The sequence below is a fragment of the Panthera pardus genome, unplaced genomic scaffold (genome assembly GCF_024362965.1).
Source record: "Panthera pardus isolate Hobbes unplaced genomic scaffold, ASM2436296v1 HiC_scaffold_16, whole genome shotgun sequence".
Taxonomy (NCBI): Eukaryota; Metazoa; Chordata; class Mammalia; order Carnivora; family Felidae; genus Panthera; species Panthera pardus.
This window is the reverse complement of record NW_026526721.1, coordinates 150,203,270-150,225,385: the sequence shown is the minus strand read 5'-3', so window position 1 is coordinate 150,225,385 and position 22,116 is coordinate 150,203,270. Positions and strand designations below refer to the sequence as shown.

The 22,116-nt window shown below is 42.4% G+C and overlaps 1 protein-coding gene, 1 long non-coding RNA gene and 1 other non-coding gene across 6 annotated transcripts in view; all 3 read left to right on the top strand.

The window, feature by feature from the left end:
* Window positions 1-5,732, top strand: part of MOBP (myelin associated oligodendrocyte basic protein) — a 38,005-nt gene extending 32,273 nt beyond the window's left edge. For 2 of the 3 annotated variants that reach the window (XM_019418777.2, XM_019418778.2), the window contains one exon: window positions 5,569-5,732. In XM_019418777.2, the coding sequence (XP_019274322.1) occupies window positions 5,569-5,608 (40 nt within the window). In that variant the 3' untranslated portion in view covers window positions 5,609-5,732. The remainder of the gene's footprint in view (window positions 1-5,568) is intronic. The other variant, XM_019418779.2, reaches the window with a different exon arrangement.
* A 1,825-nt stretch (window positions 5,733-7,557) lies between these two features.
* Window positions 7,558-16,357, top strand: LOC128777346 (uncharacterized). 2 transcript variants are annotated; one of them, XR_008422642.1, is made up of 3 exons: window positions 7,558-10,898; window positions 16,093-16,167; window positions 16,280-16,357. It is a non-coding gene; the product is annotated as an uncharacterized LOC128777346 (long non-coding RNA). The 2 variants fall into 2 exon arrangements; XR_008422643.1 differs by lacking the exon at window positions 7,558-10,898 and adding an exon at window positions 11,539-11,915.
* Window positions 16,358-21,185: 4,828 nt separating this feature from the next.
* LOC128777525 (small nucleolar RNA U13) lies at window positions 21,186-21,289 on the top strand. The gene has a single exon (XR_008422770.1). It is a non-coding gene; the product is annotated as a small nucleolar RNA U13 (small nucleolar RNA).
* Window positions 21,290-22,116: the final 827 nt, after the last annotated feature.

Below are 22,116 nucleotides of genomic sequence, written 5' to 3'. Positions count from 1 at the left end.
TTTGCCAAACGTTCCCACAGCAACTGTTCTTAAACTTCACCAGGAACCCCTAGTGCTCTGACCCTTGTTTTTCTTTCTCCATTCACCAGACTCTCCTTTTGTTCTCTAGGTAGTTTGATTTTTATATTTATTATATTGTATAGGATTGTATTGTATTGTAAATTATTCAATTTATGAAACTAAAAGGAACGCAAGTTCTCTCACTTCCCCTGCCCCCTACTCCCCACCCTCCACCTCTGGCAACCACCAATCTGTTCTCTTTATCTATGAGCTTGGTATTTGTCTTTCTCTGTCTGACTTATTTCCCTTAGTGTAATACCCTTAAGGTATATCCATGTTGTTGCAAATGGTAGTCATTCTTTTTTATTGCTGAATGATATTCCATTGTATATATAAATTTATTAATCCATTCATCCATTGATGAACACTTATTAATCCATTCATCCATTGATGAACACTTAGGCAGTTTCCATATCTTGGGTATTATAAATAATATGGCAATGAACACGGAGCTACATATAGCTCTTTGAGTTAGTGTTTTCATTTTCTTTGGATGAATATCCAGAAATGAAATTGTTGGATCATATTGTAGTTTTATTTTTGAGTTCTTGAGGAACCTCCATGCTGTTTTCCATAGTGGCTGTGCCAATTTACATTCCCTCCAACAGTACACAAAGGTTGCCTATTCACATCTTTACCAACACTTGTTATTTCCAGTCTTTTTGATAATAGCCATTCTCATAGGCGTGGGTGATATCTCATGTGGTTTTGACTTGCATTTCACCGATGATTAGTGATGTTAAACATCTTTTCATGTACCTGTTGGTCATCTTATCTCTTCTCTGAAAAAATGTCCATTCAGACTCCTTTCTTCCCTCTCCTCCCTCTCCAAATTAGGAGCTGTGGCTCAACATTTTAATCTCTTTAAAAATACCCTACACCCCCCTACCCTCTGAATATCCATCTCATATTTTTGGAAAAACTCTAACTTTGGATGAATGCAGCCATCTGTCTTCACCATGTCGGTTTCCAGGCAGCTGAGTCTCACTGGAAAATAACACATAGCAGGGCAGTGGTAGTTGGGCATAAGTAGAATTATGCCCATAATATCACGTAGCTTGTTAAGTGTTAGTTTTGCGCAGTCATAGTTAAGTTACCTGCATGCAGACAAAGGAGGAAGCCATGGACCCCAAAAGTGTCATGTATATATGTGAAATACACTACCCCCAAACACGTGCCCTACATATAGGAGGTTTGTTGAAACATAATTTGCATGCAGCAGAAGTCGACCTTTTCAGCAAACAGTTCTCTGCACACCATTATGTAACTACCATCCCAATCAAGATGTTAAGTATTTTCATCACCCTCTCCCCCAAATTTCCCTCATACTTCCTCTTTTCAGTCAATCCCCAAGCCCCTGACAACCACCAATCTGTTTTCTGTTCCTACGGTTTTGTCTTATAAGTCTAAAATGTCATATAAATGGAATCATACAGTGTGTATCCTCTTGAGTCTGGCTTCTTTCACTTAGCATAATGCATTAGAGATTGAACTATTTGTTGCACAAATCAGCAGTTTTATTTTCATATTTATTTCTGGGTAGCATTCCATTATATGCATGTACCTATCATAGTTTTCCATTAACCAGTTGAAGCATATTTAGGTTATTTCCAATTTTTGATGAATAAAGTTGCTGTAAACATTCATGTGAGCGTAAATTTTCTTTTCTCTTGAGTAAATACCTAAAACTGGTATTGCTAGACCATATGTTAACTGCTAAATTGTTTTCCAAAGTGGTTGTACTATTTTGTATTCCCATTAGCAACATGGGATGCTCTGCGTGCTTGTCAGCACTTGGTATTGTCAGCTTTAAAAACTTTATCCACTCCGATAGGTGTGCAGTGCTATCTCATCGTAGTTTTAATATTGTATTTTCTTAATGCCTAATGGTGTTGAGCATCTTTAAATGAACTTATATATCATCCACTAAAGATGGGTGATATTTGTTTATTGGTCAGGTGTGTGTTCAATCTTTGGCCATTTTAGAAAGTGGGTGGTTATTTTCTTGTTATTGTGTTTTGGAAGTTTAAAAAATATATCTGGATATATTTTAATGTATATGCAAATATATCAAATTTAATATATTTATCAAATACATGTTTTGCAAATATTTTTTCCCAGTCTGTGGTTTGCTTGGCTTGCTTTCTCATTTTCTTAACAACGTCTTTTGAAGAACCAAAGGTTTAATTTTGATGAAGTCCAATTTATCATTTTTTTCCTTTTATAGATCATGCTTCTTGTATTGTATGTGGGAATTCTTTGCCTAACACAAGGTCACAAAGATTTTCTCTGATGTTTTCTTCTAGAAATCTAAAACTTTAGGTTTACATTTACATTGTTGTCCATTTTGAGTTAATATTTTGTAAATGATGTGAAGTATGGATTGAAGTTCAATTTTTTTTGCATATGGATATTCAATTGTTCCAAGACCATTTTTTTTTTTAGAAGATTCTCCACTAAATGACTTTTGCAATTTTGTAAAAAAATGGGTTGACTATAATGTGTGAGTTTATTTCTGGACTTCCTATTCTGTTCTGTTAACCTATGTATCTTTCCTTTCAAATTTCAACTTGATTACTGTTGCATTATAGTAAATATTGAAATCAGTTTAATGTGAATTCTCCAACATTGTGCTTTATTTTTGAAATTGGTTGTGACTATTCTAGTTCCTCTGCTTTATCATACAAAATTTAGGGTCACTGTGTCCATTTATATAATATATCCTGGTAGAATTGAATGGGATTGTATTGAGGTTATAAATCAACCTGGTGAGAATTGCAACCATATTTAATACATGAACATAGTATATATCTCTCCATTCATTTAGATCCTTCTTGTTTTGCGGTTTTAGCACATAGATCTTGTACATATTTTGTTTGCTTTATAATGAAGCACTTTATGTTTTAGGTACTATTAACATAATATTTTTTCTATTTCAATTTCCCATTGTTCATTTCCAATATATAAAATATTATTGATTTTTGTATATTGATCATGTATCTTGTGATCTTACTAAACTCACTTATTATAGCTTTTTTCTGGGGTAGATTCTGGTATTTTCTACATTGACAATCATGTTGTCTGTGAATAGAGAAGTGTTTTTGTTTTTCCCCTTTCAATAGGTATGCCTAGTTTTTGTATGGTTTAAACTATTATTTCACTGAGAACATTTTCTTCTTAGAGAAATAGTTTAACAAGATTAAGTCCTTGCCAAATTGGCTTTCTGGATTACTAAAAGGAGTTAGATCCCGAATTAGATGATCAGTTATGTGGACAGTCTTTATAATTTTCATTCTTCAGAGCTGTGCTACAAGAAGATGAGTAGGGCATTTTATATAGGGTTTGACTCTTGTGTAATAACTACCTGTTATTTTCCTATTGTGAATTGGTCAGTGGGGATGATGTGCAGAGTATTTCATGTAGGCAAAGAAGTCCCCTCCTGTGTCTGCAGAATCATCATTATGCTAGGGAGCCTTTGCATAGCCCTTTGATTTAAGAGCCTTCACACTTCTGGCTGATCAGATGGCCACCTCCCCCCTTGGCTCATCTGGAACCTTCCACTGCTACATTTCAGACCCAATAGTGTGCATCCCTCTTGCTGGAGTGTGCCTGAGTCTGGACCCGAAACTCTTATATCCCCAGAGTCTGACTCAGGGCTTGGCTGATCTTACTGACTGAATAAGACCTGGAAATACAACCTAGCTGTCATTCTGGCACAGCGGGAAGGGCAAGGACTCTGATACGAGGTTTGAGTCTGAGCTCTTCTGTCAAAGTTATTCTTGGAAAGCTCTATTTTTCCCATCTGTAAAATGAGGATGTTATCTTCCCCATGAGTTATCATTGTGAAGGACTTAGTTCATCATCTAATCCTATTAGGTAAGTTGAAGTTATTAGAACTGTTATTTAATAGATACATTGTGTCACTTCATCGTGGCCCCTAGCAGATCCTCCTTAATTCCGTTGCTTCCTCTGGTTGAAATGGAGTTCAGGGGCGATTGCTGCCCAAACTGGCCATCCCCCGCGGCATCCGTGTGGCTGCCACTGTCAGTGGAGTGCTAATGAGAAAAATTAGGTGCTCACACCATCTAAGATGCCAGAGTGGCTGGTTGCAGTGCGACCTGCACAGGTGATGCCTGGGATCTGTGGGCTTCCATATGCCTGCCAGCACCCGGGGTTTTGTATCTGGCATGATTTATGGCGGGGTCTAATATGAGCGGGCAGTCCCCCGTCTGAAGGGCATGCAGGCGATCCAGCAAATGTACAGTGATTCTCTTCTCAAATTTCAAGGGATGCATTCCAGCCTTCTCAGGCTACCATTCATTCCAAGAATTCCAGCCGAGTGTTTCTTTATTTTTCTCGGTATCCAGCCTTGTTAGCTTGATATGTAATTAGGGGTTTTGGAAAATGTTATTGCTAACACCTGAATACGAACTTTATTTCTGATTTTTAACCCTCCCCCCCCCCAAATTATAGGAAAAGCTGTGTTTCTCATAAGCTTAGTTTTCAGTGTGAAAGTATTGTACATTCCTAATGCACGTATCTTGATGGGGTTTCTTCTTCATTTGGTTTTTTTAAATTAAGAACTTTGGTGACGTTCTGTAATTATTTGACATGCCCTCATTTCCCAGGTGGCCACGTAGAGTTCTGCTGTCTAAATAAATTGTGGTTAATATAATGCAATCCCTCAGTTGGAGAGCAAGTTTGCAAGCAATTGTTGTCCAGAGCCACATATTTATAATGTGTGTGTGCATGTGCACGTGTGTGTTTAAGTTTACTTATTTATTTGAGAGAGAGAGAGAGAGAGAGAGAGAGAGAGAGAGAGAGAGCATAAGCAGGGGAAGGGATGAGAGGGAGGGAGAGAGAGGGAGAGAACCCAAGCAGATTCCATGCTGTTAGCACAGAGCCCACCGTGGGGCTTGATCCCATGAACCACAAGATCAGGACCTAAGCCAAAATCAAGAGTCGGATGCTTAACGGACTAAACCGCCCAGTTGCACCTATAATGTTTTTAGTGGTGTTATTTGAAACACAGTCTGTTCCCCGTCAAAATAGGAACATGTCAATATGGTCACAATTTCATAATGTGAGTTCATATACCCTAAGTGTATATATGTATACATTCATTTCTTTATGTCTATGGCCAGTAAAACTAGGTTTTTTGTTGTTTTTTTTTTAGGAGTAGAGTGGTATTTTGATTTCCTTTGTGGTTTTATGTATTTTAAAATTATCTGCAATGATTAAAGTGTAAAGCAAGAATTATTATACACAAACATAGAAGAACTTCAAAAGAATATCTTCTTCCTGGCCTGAGCCAGGGGAAAAAATTACATTATTTTGGCCAGATGCTGCCAGAATTGGGAAATTAAGCAAAGGGATATTAAGGTTAGATTTCCCAGGAGAATAACAACCCCAAAGGTAGTCTACAAATTCACAATTATGTTAACTGAGCACAGAGTGTTTGTTCATCACTTAGCAACACTGTGGATTTTGTTTCTCTTTGTAAACCAGATTGAAAAGGAAGAGCAAGCCGACCCCACGGAAGAAGTGAGGGGGCAGTTTCAAGCGAATGGACCACCTCAGCACCTGGACTCACTGCTTCTTGACCCCCGTGCCCTTGGGCAAGTTATCTGGCTTCCAGTAGGATGCAGGGACAGACACCGGCTGATGTGGCAACAGCTGATGCCCACAGGCTCCTCGGTGCGGGGCCGCCTGGAGGTGAGAGGGGGCGTCTCTGTGCGTCATGCTCCAGTTGGTGGTTCCCAGCAGTGGCCCTCGGGCTCCAGAACCCAGTGCATGGCTTCTATGGTCTCAGCTGCAGTCTTTTCTCCCTGAGAACATGCACAGGCTTTCAACGTCTTTAGATCAGGATGGTCAAGTGACAGCCCTTGTATTGTCCTCCAATCTCTGTTCTCCTCCCTCTCTGGCATCCTGTTGCCTAATCTGACTTTTGATCCTTGACCTTCTTCTTTGTAATTAATCCTCTGCCTGGTTCCTCTCTTCCCTCTGCCTTCGGGTTCCCATTTGACCTCCTTAATCAGTTCCCCGCACTGGCACACAGCCAGAGACACAGTTAGCTCTGGGGAAGATCCAAGTCCTTTTGAGTAAGATATTAGGTGAGCAGATGAACCAGGCGTGCAAAGAAATTCCCAGGGAGGGTAGGGGTTGTCCAAGTCCACATGTCGGAAGCAGCCAACGTGCTGTGTCAGAGCTGAGAGTAACATTGTGAACAGGTAGCTCCTTCCCACTCCCCGGGCCTCTGTCTCCAACCTCACACAGGGATTTGTGAATGCCTTCTTCTGATCCCTGCCTGGGTGAGAGCATACACTCTCAGGCACTACCTTTGAGCCTTGTCCAATTCATCTGGACAGTCCCAGATTCAGAACTAAGTGCTTCAACTCGTTGTAACCTTGAGAAAGTTATCTGGGCTCACTCAATGACTTACCCTTGCCCCTCTCCCAAAGGTTCCTGGAGGCCAGGCTGCTAAGAGGGCCCCTCTGTGAGGCCAAGTTGCTACTCTCCCACCCTCCCACCTCAGGACTCCAGCAGGTGGCCCCAGGGCCTTTCACAGGACCAGAAGGGGTACTCAGAGAGTTGCTATTTCCAGACCACAATGCCCCAAATTCTTGGGGAGGGCTGAATCCCTCTATGCTGTCTCTGGTTGGTGCCTCCACATACTATAGTGGGGTCAGGCAAAATAGGAGAGGAGAATTAAGTGTGGGAGAGGAGAGGAAGTTAGGGTAGATAAGCAGTCCAAGACTTCTCTCCCTATGTGGGAGGTTATCCCATGATATGTGTAAGTCTGAAACCAATTGTAATGGAGTAGGGTTAGGATTTGACTTCTCATCTCTGATTTGCTCCCACTATCTATGGCCCCAAACTCATGGAAAGAACTTTGACCTTGAGTATGGGATCTCCATCAGGGACATAGGAAATAATCCCCTGACTCTGCCTTGGTTAGATCACGTTCCCTACACACACACGCACACACACACACACACACACACACACACACACACACACAGACGCTTGGTGGGGTTTGCCCCTGGGTTAAGTGGAGGACTTTCAGATCATCTTGCTTTCCTGTGGACTGGCTTGTATGTTTGTGTATATGTTGGGAAACTTGGCTTTGGGGAAATAGTTTTGGGCTCTCATGTTCTTTCCCAGGCACAAATACTAGAGAGACCCCCCAAGTCTCATTTCAGTTCCATGCTCCCTGGGGACCCTGACCACTGAAGCTGATTATGAGAGAAGACTGCACACTAATAGACTCCCTTCAGGGACTTGACTTTGACTTAGGGATCCACCATTTGCCCGGCAGTGGCTTTGAAAGAGTCTTTCATCATGGATCACTTTCCCTACTCACCTCAGAGCTGGGGGATGGAAGGAGAGGGGTTGGAGAAGGCTCATCTCTCTTGAGTCTCCAGTGGGATCCATTCCAGAAGCCATCCCTGCTTGTTTTAAGCCCAAGCTTGGCTAATTTGTTTGTTGGCTTTAAAGTTGGGCCTGAAGGGTGAGAAATACAGGCAATAGATCCAAGCTCAACCCCTCCTGAACCCCTCCAATGCTTTTCTATTAGGAGGCCAGTGGAGGGAAGCTGAAGCCATGACCCAGTCCCTAGGGCATAAGGCTCATTGCCTTTCCAGGTCTGGCCCACCCCACTTGTGATTCAGAAGCCCTTTCCCTACCCAGCAAGACCACACTTTCCTGTCTTCCTTCTTTTGTCTCCTTTTGTATGTGTAAATAATATGTTGTGATAGCTACTCAGTGCTTATACTCATTCGGGTCTGTTCTTATGCACTCTGCCTGTGATGCTCTCGTCCAAGATCTCTGCACTGGTGACTTCAGCTCAAATATCATCTCGGAGATGTTTCCCTTGGAAACTCACTGCGGTTTCCATAGTTACTCTCTATCTCGTCACTCTAGTTTTGTCAGTTGTGTTTGTCTTCACAGCACTCATCACCCTCGGGAATTATCTTGTTCATTTATTTGCTTGTTTACTGCTTGGCTGTCCTTCTGCTCCTAATGTAACTTCCATGACCACCAACACCTGTTTCCTGCCACATCCTCAGTTCCCAGCGCTAGGAGGAACTCAATAAACACTTGTTGACTGAATAGATGTTTGCTTGTTGTTTTTTTAAAATAGGAATGATTTTTCAGAAGTTTAGATTCTTTTGAAAAGTCAAAAGTGTCTACTGTACTTAGTAACAAGGAACCATTGGTGACATTTGAGGGCGCTCTTGGAGTAAATAGGAGGCGATGTGACCATGAAGGGAAGCAGGGCATAGGGCAGTAGCTGGGGTGTCCCATGAACTCAGGAGACACTTGAGCTTGGTGAAGTCTGGTGGGAAGGAAACAGCAGAGCAGGTGTGCGAAGGAGGAGGAAATACTGAGTCAAGAACTGAGGAGGCAGGAGGGAGAATCTGGGGCACAGGTGAGGGGATCAGGCATGTAGCAGGAGTCCCTTTTCAGTGGGAAAAGGGGAAGGAGAAAAGAAGTGTGTAGATTCTGGTGGGTTGGCAGGGTCAGCGGTAGGGGCTCAAGGGCAGTTCCTGCCTGTGGCTTTGATCTTCTCTTGAAGTTGGAGGTGAAGTGACCTCTTCACAACGGGGTTAGTGGTGGTGTCAGGGGTCAGAAATATGAGGATGGTGGAGACAATTATAAAGAGATAACTTCATCTCAAGTTTTTGAAATATACATATTTTTAAAAAAAACCCTTTGCCAGAGGAATTTAATTAACCAATTAATTAACAATTCAAAGCAACATTTTGCCACTAAGTCACTGCATACGACTTCATATTTAGATGTAAATCCTAGGCCTAAACTTGAGTCCCATATGGTCTCAGATGGAAGAAGAAGGAATAGGAGAAAGAAAGGCAGAGTCTAATCTTCTCAAGGAATAAAGAATCACGAGGAAGCTTTCACAAGGGGAAGCTGCAAAAATTCTGACAAATCATAGCAAGATGGGGCTGTGCTGTGAGACAGTAATTTGCTGAACGTCCATCTGGACTCTGTTCTAACACCAGAAAGATGTAGCAACTCAGGCCTGGAAGGGTCCAGGGAGGCTTCTGGACTGATTCCATAGCACAAGTCTCCGTTTCATTAATAATACCATTAGCAGGTACTTATGAGCTCTGCTTAAACAAAATGAAGTGTTCTTAATGGCTAAAGATGATTCCATTGACCCAACGGAACAGTGGGCAGTTGCAACTTGGAGAGATTTTGCATACTCACTCTTCTTGTTTGTAACATAGGTACACACTTGTAGGAGTGTTGGTTAAGGGTAGTGATAAAAATATCTTCTTTCTATTAAATATCAACTATGCATCCATCCTATACTACATAGTGTTTTGTGTTTGTAAATGGCTGCCATGAAACCATGACCTTGGGCTTCTTGCTATCATGCTGTGATCTAGAAATTTCCAAAATGAGTTTGATGGAGACTTAGGGGTGCTTGGGGTACCATGTTATGAGATGAGAAGGAGGTGGAGCCAACGTGGCTCCAATCTGCATCCCCACATCGACTAGGCAGATTTTAGGGTCTCTGTTGACTTCCAATTTTATATAGATAAAGGGTTGCACTGGGATAAAAGAGTCTGACAATCTTCACCGTCGTGACTGAAATCAAATACTGGTAAAATAATTATGCTAGTGACTTTCTATATGATTTGTTAAATCAAAGAGTGTACTATTTGGCATTGCATCATAGGTTTGGGTTTAATTGACTGGTATTTCAGTGACAACTTATTTCCTTTTAGGCAACAATTCACCCACCACCAAGTTGAGTGTTTTGACCTTTGATCAACTGGCTAGGTTTATCCAAAGTACAGATGAGCAAAAGTACTAGATTAGCAAAGAGTCTTGATAATTATACCTGTATTTTATTTTTAAGCAAATTTATGTGGAAGTATTATATTCAACATGGTACTAAAAATCCATTTCTGTTGCATAAACTACGTGAACTAAATAGACTACATTAATAATACATAAAATAGGTTTGCGGAGAGTGGAGAAAATGGGAAGGCATAGCATAAATGGTGGTCTTCATCGCAAATCAAATATCTATTATATTTGAATCATTTGGTTCAAAAAGATCTCTGCACAATAGAACTAAGTTCTAAAACAGTGTTAAATCTAAGTACCAAAGTCATATTCACATTGGAGTTTGAAGCACATTCATTTTCCCAAGAGTCCATTCGTAACCACAGCTGGGGGCTGCGAGGTCCAGGGGTGGAATCTTGAGAGGCTGGTGCACTTCCCTCTAGAACCCAAAGGTTGTAAGTATTTTGTAGAGAGAAAAGTAGATAACCTCAAGTAACTAGGATCTCGAAAGAAGGTACTTTTACAGCAAGAGGGTCTAGGTTTCTAAGGTTTCCTTTCCTTCTAAGGAGGAAAGGTTGGGAGTGTCTGGGTCCACGCCTGAGAAGGTGGTGATGGCAGCTGGAAGTCTTTCGTGTGTTGATTAATGACGGATGTTCCTTATAAAGATAGGAAGTGATTTGCATCAGCGCTAGCCAAACCCAGCCAAACCCGCCCTCCCTGCAGAAAGTAAGAGATATTGGGCCAGTCTTTGTTAATGAAGCCTCTAGGGCCACTATTAAAGGCCGATATATTAACAGATACTGAAAATGGGCCCTTGGCCCGGGTGGTGGTTCACACACAGCCCCCTGTTCACCTCCAGGCAAATCTGATTAATGCTGAAGTGAAGATACCCCTACTGTGACCGCCATCGCCCTGCCATCGAGGAGGGTTGGGTAGTCTGTCTTTCAGGGGGTGTGAGACTCAGTAGACATTCTGGCAACTTTCCATCAAGGAAGTTATGTTTGCCTGCAGATCAGAGGGTGAGTTTTTCCTGACACCTCATAGGTTACCCAGGTGGCGGCCCATTCACAGCTAATTCAGTCCTAGGCATGCCTCTTCCATAGCCGGAGAAAGGCGAATGGCACAGTGGGCAGTGAGTACCGGGGCAGTCACTCACAGGGAGTGTCCCATGGGAGCCAGCCTGGCTTCAGGGACCTCTTATTGACGGGAGTTCCTTGGCGATCTTCCTGGGTTTGGTTTTATTTCTGAGATCTCTGAAGCACACCAGTCTCTGGGTTTGTTACTTGCAATTCCTGTCTCAGGAAGGCAGCACTCTCTTCCTATCCGGGAAGAAATCTTAATGCATCAAAAGGAAAGAGTTTGGTCTCTTAGGCTTTCTTTACCGCCACGTGGTGAGCCAACAGATTGCTACATAATCTATTTTCACTGCATTCGCCCTCTGTTTCTCGAATTCTCGGTAAACATCCCTTTCTGCAGCTGACAGCCTCTGTTCTTTCTCTCTGGCTTATAAGCTTTCTGAGTCAGACCCTTTGACGGAATCTTAGTTTTCTGCTGATAGAGATCATGAAGGACCGTTACTGCCAGCTGCAAGATTTTGCATTTAATTTTCAACTAGAGCTTTGGCTACAAGCAGTAAAAAAAAAAAAAAGAAAGAAAGAAAGAAAGAAAGAAAGAAAGAAAAAGAATAATTTTCCAACTTTTGTCTTCCAGTTGATGTCTTGCTGACATCTCATTATTTGGCTCGGAATGTAAATGGTGTCTGTTTTCCTCAACTCTTGTTACTGTGGATTTTGGTGCCATCTGATATCCCTGACTCTCTCCCTTCTTCCTGTGGGAATCTGCCAATTCACTCCTATTTTTAAAATGACCCTGTTTATCTCCTTCCCTGTGATTTTTCTCCGCTGATGCAAAGATGAACGGCCAGTGGTTTGAGATGCAGAGCACATTTATTCAGAACTTCAACTTCATTATTTTCCTAAGCCACAGCTTCTCTCTGAGCCCGGAGATTCTCCTGATTTGCTTGCTGATCTCAGTAGGTACGGCTGGGAGGGTAGAGACAGCCAGGGCTGTGGGGGGGACCACAGCCTTCTCTCCACTCCGCCTCCCCCAACGGCTACGCCTTCCTCTTCAGCTCATGTCTTCCTTCCGGTTTCCATCTCATCTGTCACTCATCTGTTTTCCTACAACTCAAATTCACGAAAGACTTCGGTTTTTATTTTTATTTATTTTTATCTTTTTCTTTATTTGTTTTAGTAGGCTCCACGTGTAATGCAGAGCTCAAACCCGATCCTGAGATCAAGAGTCGTGCACTCAACTGACTGAGCCAGGCAGCCACCCCAAAGGACCGTGGTTTTTAGATTTCTTTTTTTAATATTATTTTATTTTATTATTAAAAAGATTTTTTTAATGCTTATTTATTTTTGAGAGAGAGGGCGGAGGCGCAAAGAGAGAGGGGTGACAGAGCCCCCGAAGTGGGCTCTGAGCTGAGAGCAGGCCGCCAGATGTGGGGCTCAAACTCATGAACTGCGAGATCATGACCTGAGCCGAAGTCTGATGCTTAACCAACTGAGCCACCCAGGTGCCGCAATTATTTATTTATTTTAAGTGTTTATTTTATTTTTGAGAGAGAGAGAGAGAAAGAAAATGAGTGGGGGAGGGGCAGAGAGAGGAGGACAGAGTATCCGAAGTGGGCTCCACTCTGACAGCAGAGAGCCCAACTCAGGGCTCGAACTCACCAACCACGAGATTATGACATGAGCTGAAAATCAAGAGTTGGTCACTCAACAGACTGATCCACCCAGGCGCCCCTGGTTTTGAGATTTCTAGCAGGGCTACCAACAGCCTCCGTGCATTTTTATTGCTCTGGTTTTCACACTATCTTCACTGCCCCTCCCCCCCCCCCCCCCCCCCCCCCGCCCTCGCCCCAGCTTTTGTTCCCAGCTGCTGAGATTCTGCCCAAGCCTGAGTCACCCAGATCCCCACCGTCAGGAGACCAAGGATGATCCAGATGGGCTGATGACCCACAGACGGTTCATTCTCACTCCATGTCCTTCCAATTTCAGTTTTCCTCACCTTCCCACATGGCGTGGTGCCACCAGGCCTTGCAAATGTGGTCATCTGAGTTGGGATGGTTACATCATGGCCGACTCTACCTCCTTAACTTGCGTTCACCTGCAATTTTAATTTGCTGGTACTTGCATTGTCTCATGTCTCCAAAAGTCCTCAGTCACATACTTGAACCCAGGTTCTCATGCGATCCCCACCCTTTTCTTCTGGTGTAAGTTTCACTTCGGTGAACTCTTGGAGTCCCAATAAGAGAACCTCTGGAGTCCAAAGGACTTCGCACCAAATGTGCATGTGGGTGGGAGAGGAGAGGGAGAGAGATTCCTCCCTTTTTGTGGCTTCTTTCCTTCTGTGGCTTCATGTGCCTTGGGAGAGGTGGTTTCTTTCTCTTCCATTCCTTGTCTTCCCCTTGCTCAAAATCATATGCAGGTGGAAGGTAGAGGCCCCATGGCAAGGGTAAACCTAGTGATGCCTCTTACCCATGCAGAACGAGGTTTGGTTGGCATGTCATTCCAATTTCCTCTCTCTGCTGACTTGTGAAATGCAAGTTGCTGTGAGATGAAAAAGCGTTCATGTACATACATCACCCAAGAAAGCTTCATATAGCTGCTTCTTAAGGCAGCTCTGCGTTCTGAACATTTTTAACCCTCTCTGGGATATGACTCCTTTAGAACAATGTTATATAGTGACTTGCTCATACAAAGATGCATTATGCCAACCAACCTGTTTAACCTAGGACATTATTTACACAAGAGAAAAATCAGGCATGTGTGTGTGTGTGTGTGTGTGTGTGTTTTCTTCCTAGATATAGAACTCATTTTGTCTTAAAATCTGAGTCCCCATTTAAAATGTTTAGGCGACTACTTGGACTTTGCTCTCCACCCGTGTTTTTTTAGGAGCCCTCCTTCTTTGGGACCCTGGAGCAGTAAGCACTTTTGTGCTTATATCTAAGAGATCAAAATAAAAGTGCCCTCAAGTCCAGGGACAAATGTACTCATCACAAGTGTCCTTGGCCAACAAGGCCAATATTTGTTGACTGAATACATAAGGAAAATATATTGAAGAAAAATATCATTTAGAGTTTTATTATTTTAGTAAAGACTTAGAAATGAAATTTCCAACCATCAGAGCATGAGAGCCCAAGCTCACACAACTATTCCAGAGGATAACTGAGTTCACCTAAGTATAAGCTGCCATTTCTTCCATTCATCCGGGACTGGAGACCAGGGTTCACAAGGTGTATTGAGCATGCCCTGTGTTGACGAGTGCTTGCTTTATTGGTTGATAGTGTTGTGGTGGGAAGTGTATGGGTATGGGTCTGGGCCAAATCATTTTTCCTCTGGCCCGAGCAATAGTCTACGGGTATTCCTATTTAGGTTTTATCCGCAATTAATATTTATAAAGTAAGACTTCATTTGAATACGTTAACCTCTCAGTATAATCTGACTTAATATATATCTTGATTTTTAAAAAATTAACTCAATTTCTTGGTATTTCTTATCGTGTTATCTACATCTTGGCTGTTTTGCAAAATTTCAATACCTTCAGATAAGAGCAAATATAGTAAATTAGTGTGTTTTCCAATTGTTGGTGTTGAAAGCAGTGCCTCGAAGAAAGTTTCAGGAAAATGAGCAAGGACACTGGATTCTGGAAAGGGCATTTGTGTGCAGGAAAGAAATTGAGCGGGGACATGGCTTTGCTTCTCACTAGCTGCATGACTTTGGACAAGTCGTTTAAGCCAACGTTCCCTTCTCAGGGCTGCCTTGCGGACTAAAGAAGATAAAATTTTGAGTTTAAAAGATTTAGCACACTTACATGGAAATAAGCTTTCAGAAGGAATATTATAAAGGGTGCTAGTTGACAGAGGTCAGCTTACGCATTTTTAGTCACATAGAACTCCGGGAACCTCAATACTGTGATTAAATAGAGTCTAGGTGGCCTGTTGATTGGTATAGGACAATACTTAGAGGCACTTTGGACCGGGAAAAGGATGTGTTGGTTCCATACTCTGGACAGAGAACCTTGCATGCACTACCTGTAACCCCCCCGGCTAAACAAACCCTGAGGTGGGACGGCCTTGAGGAACACGAGATATTTGGCAAAGCAAAACACTTTATCTTGCCAAGTGGGGTTTACAATGTTAGTGTACGATTGTAGGATTGCAGAGCCAAAGGGCTCTGGACAAAGAGGGGGAGTTCAGGAATTATGGGACAGAAGAAGCAGGAAGAAACTCCAAAGGAATAAGGTGGGTGAAGAGAAAGACTTTGGAAAGGGAATACAAGACTTGATGGCAAAATTTAAGTATTACCAAATGGCTTGTGAGGTAGTCTTTGCTTAAGTGCCTCTTGAAATCTTCAATTTTTTGAAGGATTTTTTGAAGTAGGATTTTTTTTTTCTTTTTGGGATGCATTAACATGTTGAGCATGAATTTTTTAAAATGTTTATTATTTTTGAGAGAGAGAGAGACCAAGCAAAGTGGGGGAGGGGCAGAGAGAGAGGGAGACAAAGAATCCGAAGCAGGCTCCAGGCTCTGAGCTGTCAGCACTGAGTCTGACCCAGGGCTCGAACCCACGAACCATGAGATCGTGACCTGAGCTGAAGTCGGACACTTAACCGACTGAGCCAGCCAGGCACCCTGGTTGAGCTCAGGTTGTGATCTCACCGTTCGTGAGTTTGAGCCCCACATCGGGCTCTGGGCTGACCGCTCAGAGCCTGGAACCTGCTTTGGATTCTGTGTCCCCTCTCTCTGCCCGGCCCCCACTTGCACTCTGTGTGTGTGTGTCTCTCTCTCAAAAATAAATACACATTTAAAAAAATTTTTTTAAAAAGTAAAAAATGAGCTCTGACTGGAACCTCTTAAGTTGTGCGTCTCTCTCTCTTCCTCAGAAAGCTTCCTTTCAGATGGAAGCGACCAAAAGAAACAGGATGCAGCTTATATGTTTGCTTATATACATACTCTTTGACCCAATCATGTGACCAGAGGGCATGAGGTTCTAGGATTTGCCCAGCTTCAGACACCTACCCAACCGTGGTCAAGGAGCCGTACCTGTTTCTGAAAAAGGTGGGGGGAGGCCGATCGAGGCCATGCAGGTACAATCCTGGGAGAATAATATAGAGTTCTAGTGTGACAGGTTTCTTTTATCCCAACAGCCTTGTGAAGATGTCATCCTACTGTCTTCTGACGGCCAATGGGAAATACGTTGTCAGTCTGCCTGTCCTTCCATTGTAAGTAAACCGTATTTTCCCTTTGATTAAGATTTTTCTCTTTGTCTTTCATTTTCTGAAGTTTCACTCTGATGTCATTAAATACGGATTTATTTTTATTTATTTTGCTCAGGACTCAAGTTTCTTCAATTTGAAGATACATATCTTTCTTCAGGGATGCATGAAAAAAAAAAGAGAGATTGTTGTATAACCATCATAATGGCAAAAATTAAAAATTATCGTGTTGGCAAAGATTTGGGGAAAATTCTGATAAGCCATTGATGAAAATTTATAAATTATCGTGGTACTTCTGGGGTCCAATCTGGGGATGCTAGCAAAACAGGATATTGTATAACTTATGATCAAGCAATTATTTTAAAAAAGCAATTATAATTTTAGGTACTGATCCTGGAGAAAACTTGCATTTATGGGAAAAGGAGGCACACATACAGCTGTTCAGCAAAGCCTTGTTTGCCATTGGCAAAAAAAAAAAAAAAAGAGAGAGAGAGAGAGAGAGAAAGGGAAAGAAATTAATAAAAATGTCCACTAATAGGAGAATGAGTAAATCAATGATGGTATGTTCATAAATAAAATTTTGAACAGCAGTTAAGACAAAGTGAAACATATATGCCTACACCAGATAAACACATTTGGAAGACAAATGAGGAATAGAAAAAGCAAATAGTAGATGGTAACTGCAATCTGATGCCCTCTGTGTACTTTTTAACCACCCACAGTATTATATTTCCACAGTAAGCAGAAACCATGAGCTCTCAAATGCTCTCTATAATGGAATCAACTTTTAAAAAATGACAACAAAATGAAAACCTATCCAAGAAATATCCAAGAAATATCTATCCCCCTAGAAGTCAAAAGGAAGATCTGAAATGATTCCTGGTTTGAAGAAATAACAAAAATTAAGTAAACAGAAATTAAAACCTGTATAGAAACGGTCAACATTATTAGCCAGACACAAATGTGTTTGGAGGGATAAGTGGGAGACTAGTGATCAGCCTCGGGTCTCTCCAAGGTCACAGGTCTTAGAAAATAGAACCTTTTCCCTGAGTCCATTTTGGACCTGGCTGGTGCTGTGGCTTCAGCAGGTGTCTGACATGGGGACAAAGGCGTAGAGTTAGAGTATATCCTCCTTCCCAACCTTCCTATAGTAATAGGTAGGAAAGCACAGTAGAAGATAATGGAATGTTGTAGAATGTGGAGGGATGTAAAATGGGCAGTATTAGGAGAGGGAGGCTCAGAGTACAGGAGAGTGAGGGCATCCGAAACAGTCTTGTGCTGGGGTCTGGGTGGCCAAGCACAGGCAGATGTCTGTAGCTCCAACAAGGCCGTGGCTCTGTGTCCTTGAGCGAGCACAGCCCGACCCAGCCAAGTTTCAAAGGCAAGTGGGAATACGGGGGTAATGCCAGAGGAAGTCTGCTCAAGGTGTGGGGCTGGGGGGTGAGGGAAACCAGAGATTAGGGAGGAAGAATGCTGGACTCCAATGAGATACAGCTCAGAAGCCCATACCTCCACAAAGAAGGATCAGGCCACATGCTGTCCCAAGGCAGCTGGAAGGTGAGGCCAGGGGAGGCCACTTCTCTGGGCAAGTGGCAATAACAAGGCAGGGGAATTGAACTACACAGAGCCTTCAGGTACAAATGTTTCTCCTGCCTAAACTCAGGTGCTAAACGAACAACAAAATGAGAACCTCTACTATGAACACTTTTCAATGATAGATATGAGAGGCCATTACATTCCTGGGAATGACACCAAGGGGTGCCATGACAGACAAATTAGTGGGTCAGTCCCACTCAGATCCAATAAGGAAACTTAATATTCCTTTGGCCCATTTTAGATTTTGGCAAAGCCAGACCTCGTACTCAGAGCTTGCTTGGCTCTATCCTCCATATCATCCAGAAGATACAGTTATTACAGAAAGCAAAATTGGGGCGCCTGGGTGGCTCAGTCAGTTAAGCGTCCAACGTCGGCTCAGGTCATGATCTCACGGTTTTTGAATTCGAGCCCCGTATTGGGCTCTCTGCTGTCAGTGTGGAGCCTGCTTCGGATCCTCTGGTCCCCTCTCTCCCTGCCCCTCCCCTGCTGGTTCTCTCACTTTCTCTCAAAATAAATTAAAAAAAATAAATAAAATTTTAAAAAAAAGGAATGCAAAGTTGAGAAGCCAACACATTGGTGTGTATTAATTCATGTAAACTTTGGATATTAGCACAGAAATGTAATGACTAGAAATTACCAAATTCTCTGTGTTTGTCTGTTGTGGAAATAAAACCCCCTGGGGATGGATGAAAAATATCTGGAAATTACTTGAAACCGGTGGATAACTAAATGGATGTTACAACTAAAACGTGCTATAATCCAACTGTATTTTTTTGTCTTCTAAGGGTTGGCTTTGGCAAGCACCGTGCAGTGAATATGCAAAAAAAAAAAAAAATATTACATAAAGCCCCAAAAGCTGTTTTATGTAAACTTCCTGACTGGGGGATTTTTGACCATAATCTTTGGTATATTAACTCTGATAATTCTGTATGTTAATTGATTTCATGTTCTGACGTTTTGACTGGTTTGGGGAAAACTGAATTGTCCCAAGGTTGAACCCAGAGTTGTGCTGGTAAATGTTTAACGGCTGGCTCTTTGGGTGGAAAGCCCTGATTTGCAGTGTTTGCCAATTTCCGTGGCAGAAATACGTCCACTATGGCTGATTGCAAGCCATGCGCGTGATGTCACTGAATGCAGAATCGGGAGCCATGTATACCGCCGACCCTTGTAAGTTGGCGTAGGCCACTGTATGTACCCAAGGGCGTGTGTGAGACTGCAGTTTTTTACTAAAACTTCTGCCCCATAGATAGACAAAGGCACTAGTGAAAGAAAAAATATATAAAGGGAAAATAAAATAAATTCAAGTTGGGAGCTCAAATGGTGATAATTGACAGTGGATTTCTTTTTAAGAAGCGGTATTTGTGCATAGTCCGCATTTTATTATCTTTTATTATGCGAACGAGGTATCGATGTATCACACTGAGTGTTCGGAACTCTGTTTCATTGGTGTTCTCCTAGACGAAGGCTAGGGCTTCTTCCCTTCCAGATGTTGGTGTGAAGTCAGCATGACCCAAGAATCAATGGCACTTGCGTACCGTGAAGCCAGTTTCGGGACGGCTGAGCTGAGGTTCAAGACAGAAGAAAAAATATGGAGCCTTCTGAATTTGGGGGAGACAACGCAATTTAGACCCATGGTTTGGTATGATAATATAGTGGGTTTTTAAAAAATTAATATTAATGAGGGGCGCCTGGGTGGCTCAGTCGGTTGAGTGTCTGACTTCGGCTCAAGTCGATCTCGCGGTCCGTGAGTTCAAGCCCCACATTGGGCTGTGTGTTGACAGCTCGGAGCCTGGAGCCTGCTTCGGATTCTGTGTCTCCCTCTCTCTCTCTGTCCCTCCCCCACTGGCTCGCTCTCTCTCTCTTTCTCAAAAATAAGTAAACATTAAAAAATTTAAAAAAATTAAATTACATTGATAGTAATACAAACAAGGAAAATTAGTTGTTGAACAAATGAAATGGATTAATAAACTCTTCTGTAAGGGCAGGGCAAGAAGAACTTATTAAAATAGAGGTGAACTGGAAATCTCAATAAGAATTATAAGCATTTTTTTTTTTTAATTTTTTTTTTCAACGTTTTTAATTTATTTTTGGGACAGACAGAGAGAGACAGAGCATGAACGGGGGAGGGGCAGATAGAGAGGGAGACACAGAATCGGAAACAGGCTCCAGGCTCCGAGCCATCAGCCCAGAGCCTGACGCGGGGCTCGAACTCACGGACCGCGAGATCGTGACCTGGCTGAAGTCGGACGCTTAACCGACTGCGCCACCCAGGCGCCCCAAGAATTATAAGCATTTTTTAAGGGAGGCTTTATCTGTTCTGTCCCTACAGTGATTCACGCTGTTGGACATTTTTGCTATCATCCTGCCAAATTCTAGTCAGAATGTGGAAGAAGCTGATTTGTAAAACTGTGGCTTCTAAAGCTATTCTCCAGTGAAAAAAACAAATGCCCTTGGAGGATAGTTGATTTCATATTTCTGGGCAGGGAAAAAAATCAGGATTAGTTTGCGGCTCCTGGATGTTGAAAGAAAACAAGGTTGCCTTAGGGTATCAGAGAACCGTAGTCCATAATGATGTAAAATAAATAGATAAATAAAAAAGATAAAACAGAACTGGCCGAGAAACATACCTGGTCTCTGAAATTGTTTACTTAAAAAGCTGTGTGCTGATGACTACAAATTATGTGAGGCCTACACTTAAGGTTTTAAAACCAACAGCTGGAAAATGCCAGATGCTAGTTTTCTCTATGAAGAGATGGGCTGGTAGCAGGAGGGTGTCAGAAGGGGCATCGCAGGACATTATCAGTGTGCCAAAGATCTCCGTGAGATGCGGTTGGCTTGATTAGCCAAGGATGCCAGCAGATTGGAGAGAACCAGGATTTCTGGATATTCCACCAATGACCTGTAAGAGTTCTTTGCCTCATCTTTCCAGTAGTAAATCACCATCTTCCCTAAGCGTTGCCAGCAGCGTTTGCACGGTGGATAGAGGCATCCCCCGGAATTGACACGAAGTTTAATCAACTAGCCAGCAGATGTGCACTATTGCAAATTATGTCGTGTTGTGCTGGCCATTTATCCAACAAGGATCCACTGTGCACAGGCAGGGGCTCTACATCCTATTTCTGTATCACTTTTATTACCGTGTGGCTATGTGCCTCGGATAGCAAATCGGAGCCAGCTTCTCTACCTGACTAAGCCTCACCCGAAGGGGAGAAAATCCTACAGGTGTCACAAAACGTTAAATGGACACTGATGAACAAAAAATTTTGAGTGGGCAATACCAAACAAAAAAAAAAAGCATGCTGGTAAAAAAGTATCAAAGGTATTTAAAAAGGAAAACGATAAATTAAAGAGAAAATATGCCATAATAATGTAAATTTTAACCGAGCTTTTCTTTCTAAGGAGATTTTAAAATTAAAGAAGGAAAAGAGATCCTTTTGTAGTTCGTAAGTGTGACGATTGGATGTTCACGCCGTTGTGTGACATGCGCCTCCCTTAAACCTTGTTACGATGTCGGCACATTACCCGTCTGATGTGGAAAAAAAAATAAAGAAAGAAGGAAAAGAAATAAGTGAAGGAACAGAAAGTACAATGATAAGGAGTAAGTTTGGTCATAAATATATGAGGGAAAAGACGCTTGCATTAAAAACAACCAAAAGTACCAAAACCAAGTGGAAAATGGGTCAACACCATGCGGGTTGATGTGTCTGTAAGTAAGAATTAAAGGTATGATGAAACCAGTGAAGAAAAGGTCATTTAACACCAGTTGGTGCCTCTGATAACATCCCGCTCTTAGCAAAATTTGTATCTGAGACACATACTGTGGTTTATTCTGCAAAATTGGAATGGGACCAACTAACAACAGATTTATCATCAAGAAAGGATGGGACAGTTGCCCGGCATATGCAAGTTAGGGGGTCAAACCACTTTCCCCAAAGGAGGTGGTAATGGAGGTGTGCTTTGGGCAAGAAGTCAGCAGCGCTGTGGGACAGTCTGATGGATGTGTGATGGAGGCACCCGGTGAAGACACAGTGGGAATAAGGGAGGAACAAAGGAAAGAGGGTGTTGGCTTTGTAGAACACATAGATCCAAGGGGGGGGGGGCTTCAAGCCTGTGGGCACCACCCATGGTCAGTGTCAATGACTTGGGGTTGGCAAGTTCTCTTTGTTTAGACTTCTCCGCCATGGGGGTCACCGTGAGGATTACAAGTCAGATGGGATTCGTAGTAATGGAGAAAGTCTACTGCTCTAAATAAACTGTCCTTGCTCCCACCATCTCTGAGGGACAAGTGGGACTCCTGGAGAGAAGGTAAAAAGGGAGGCTGTCAGCATATGAACATCCCTCCTTTACTGACTCTTTAAA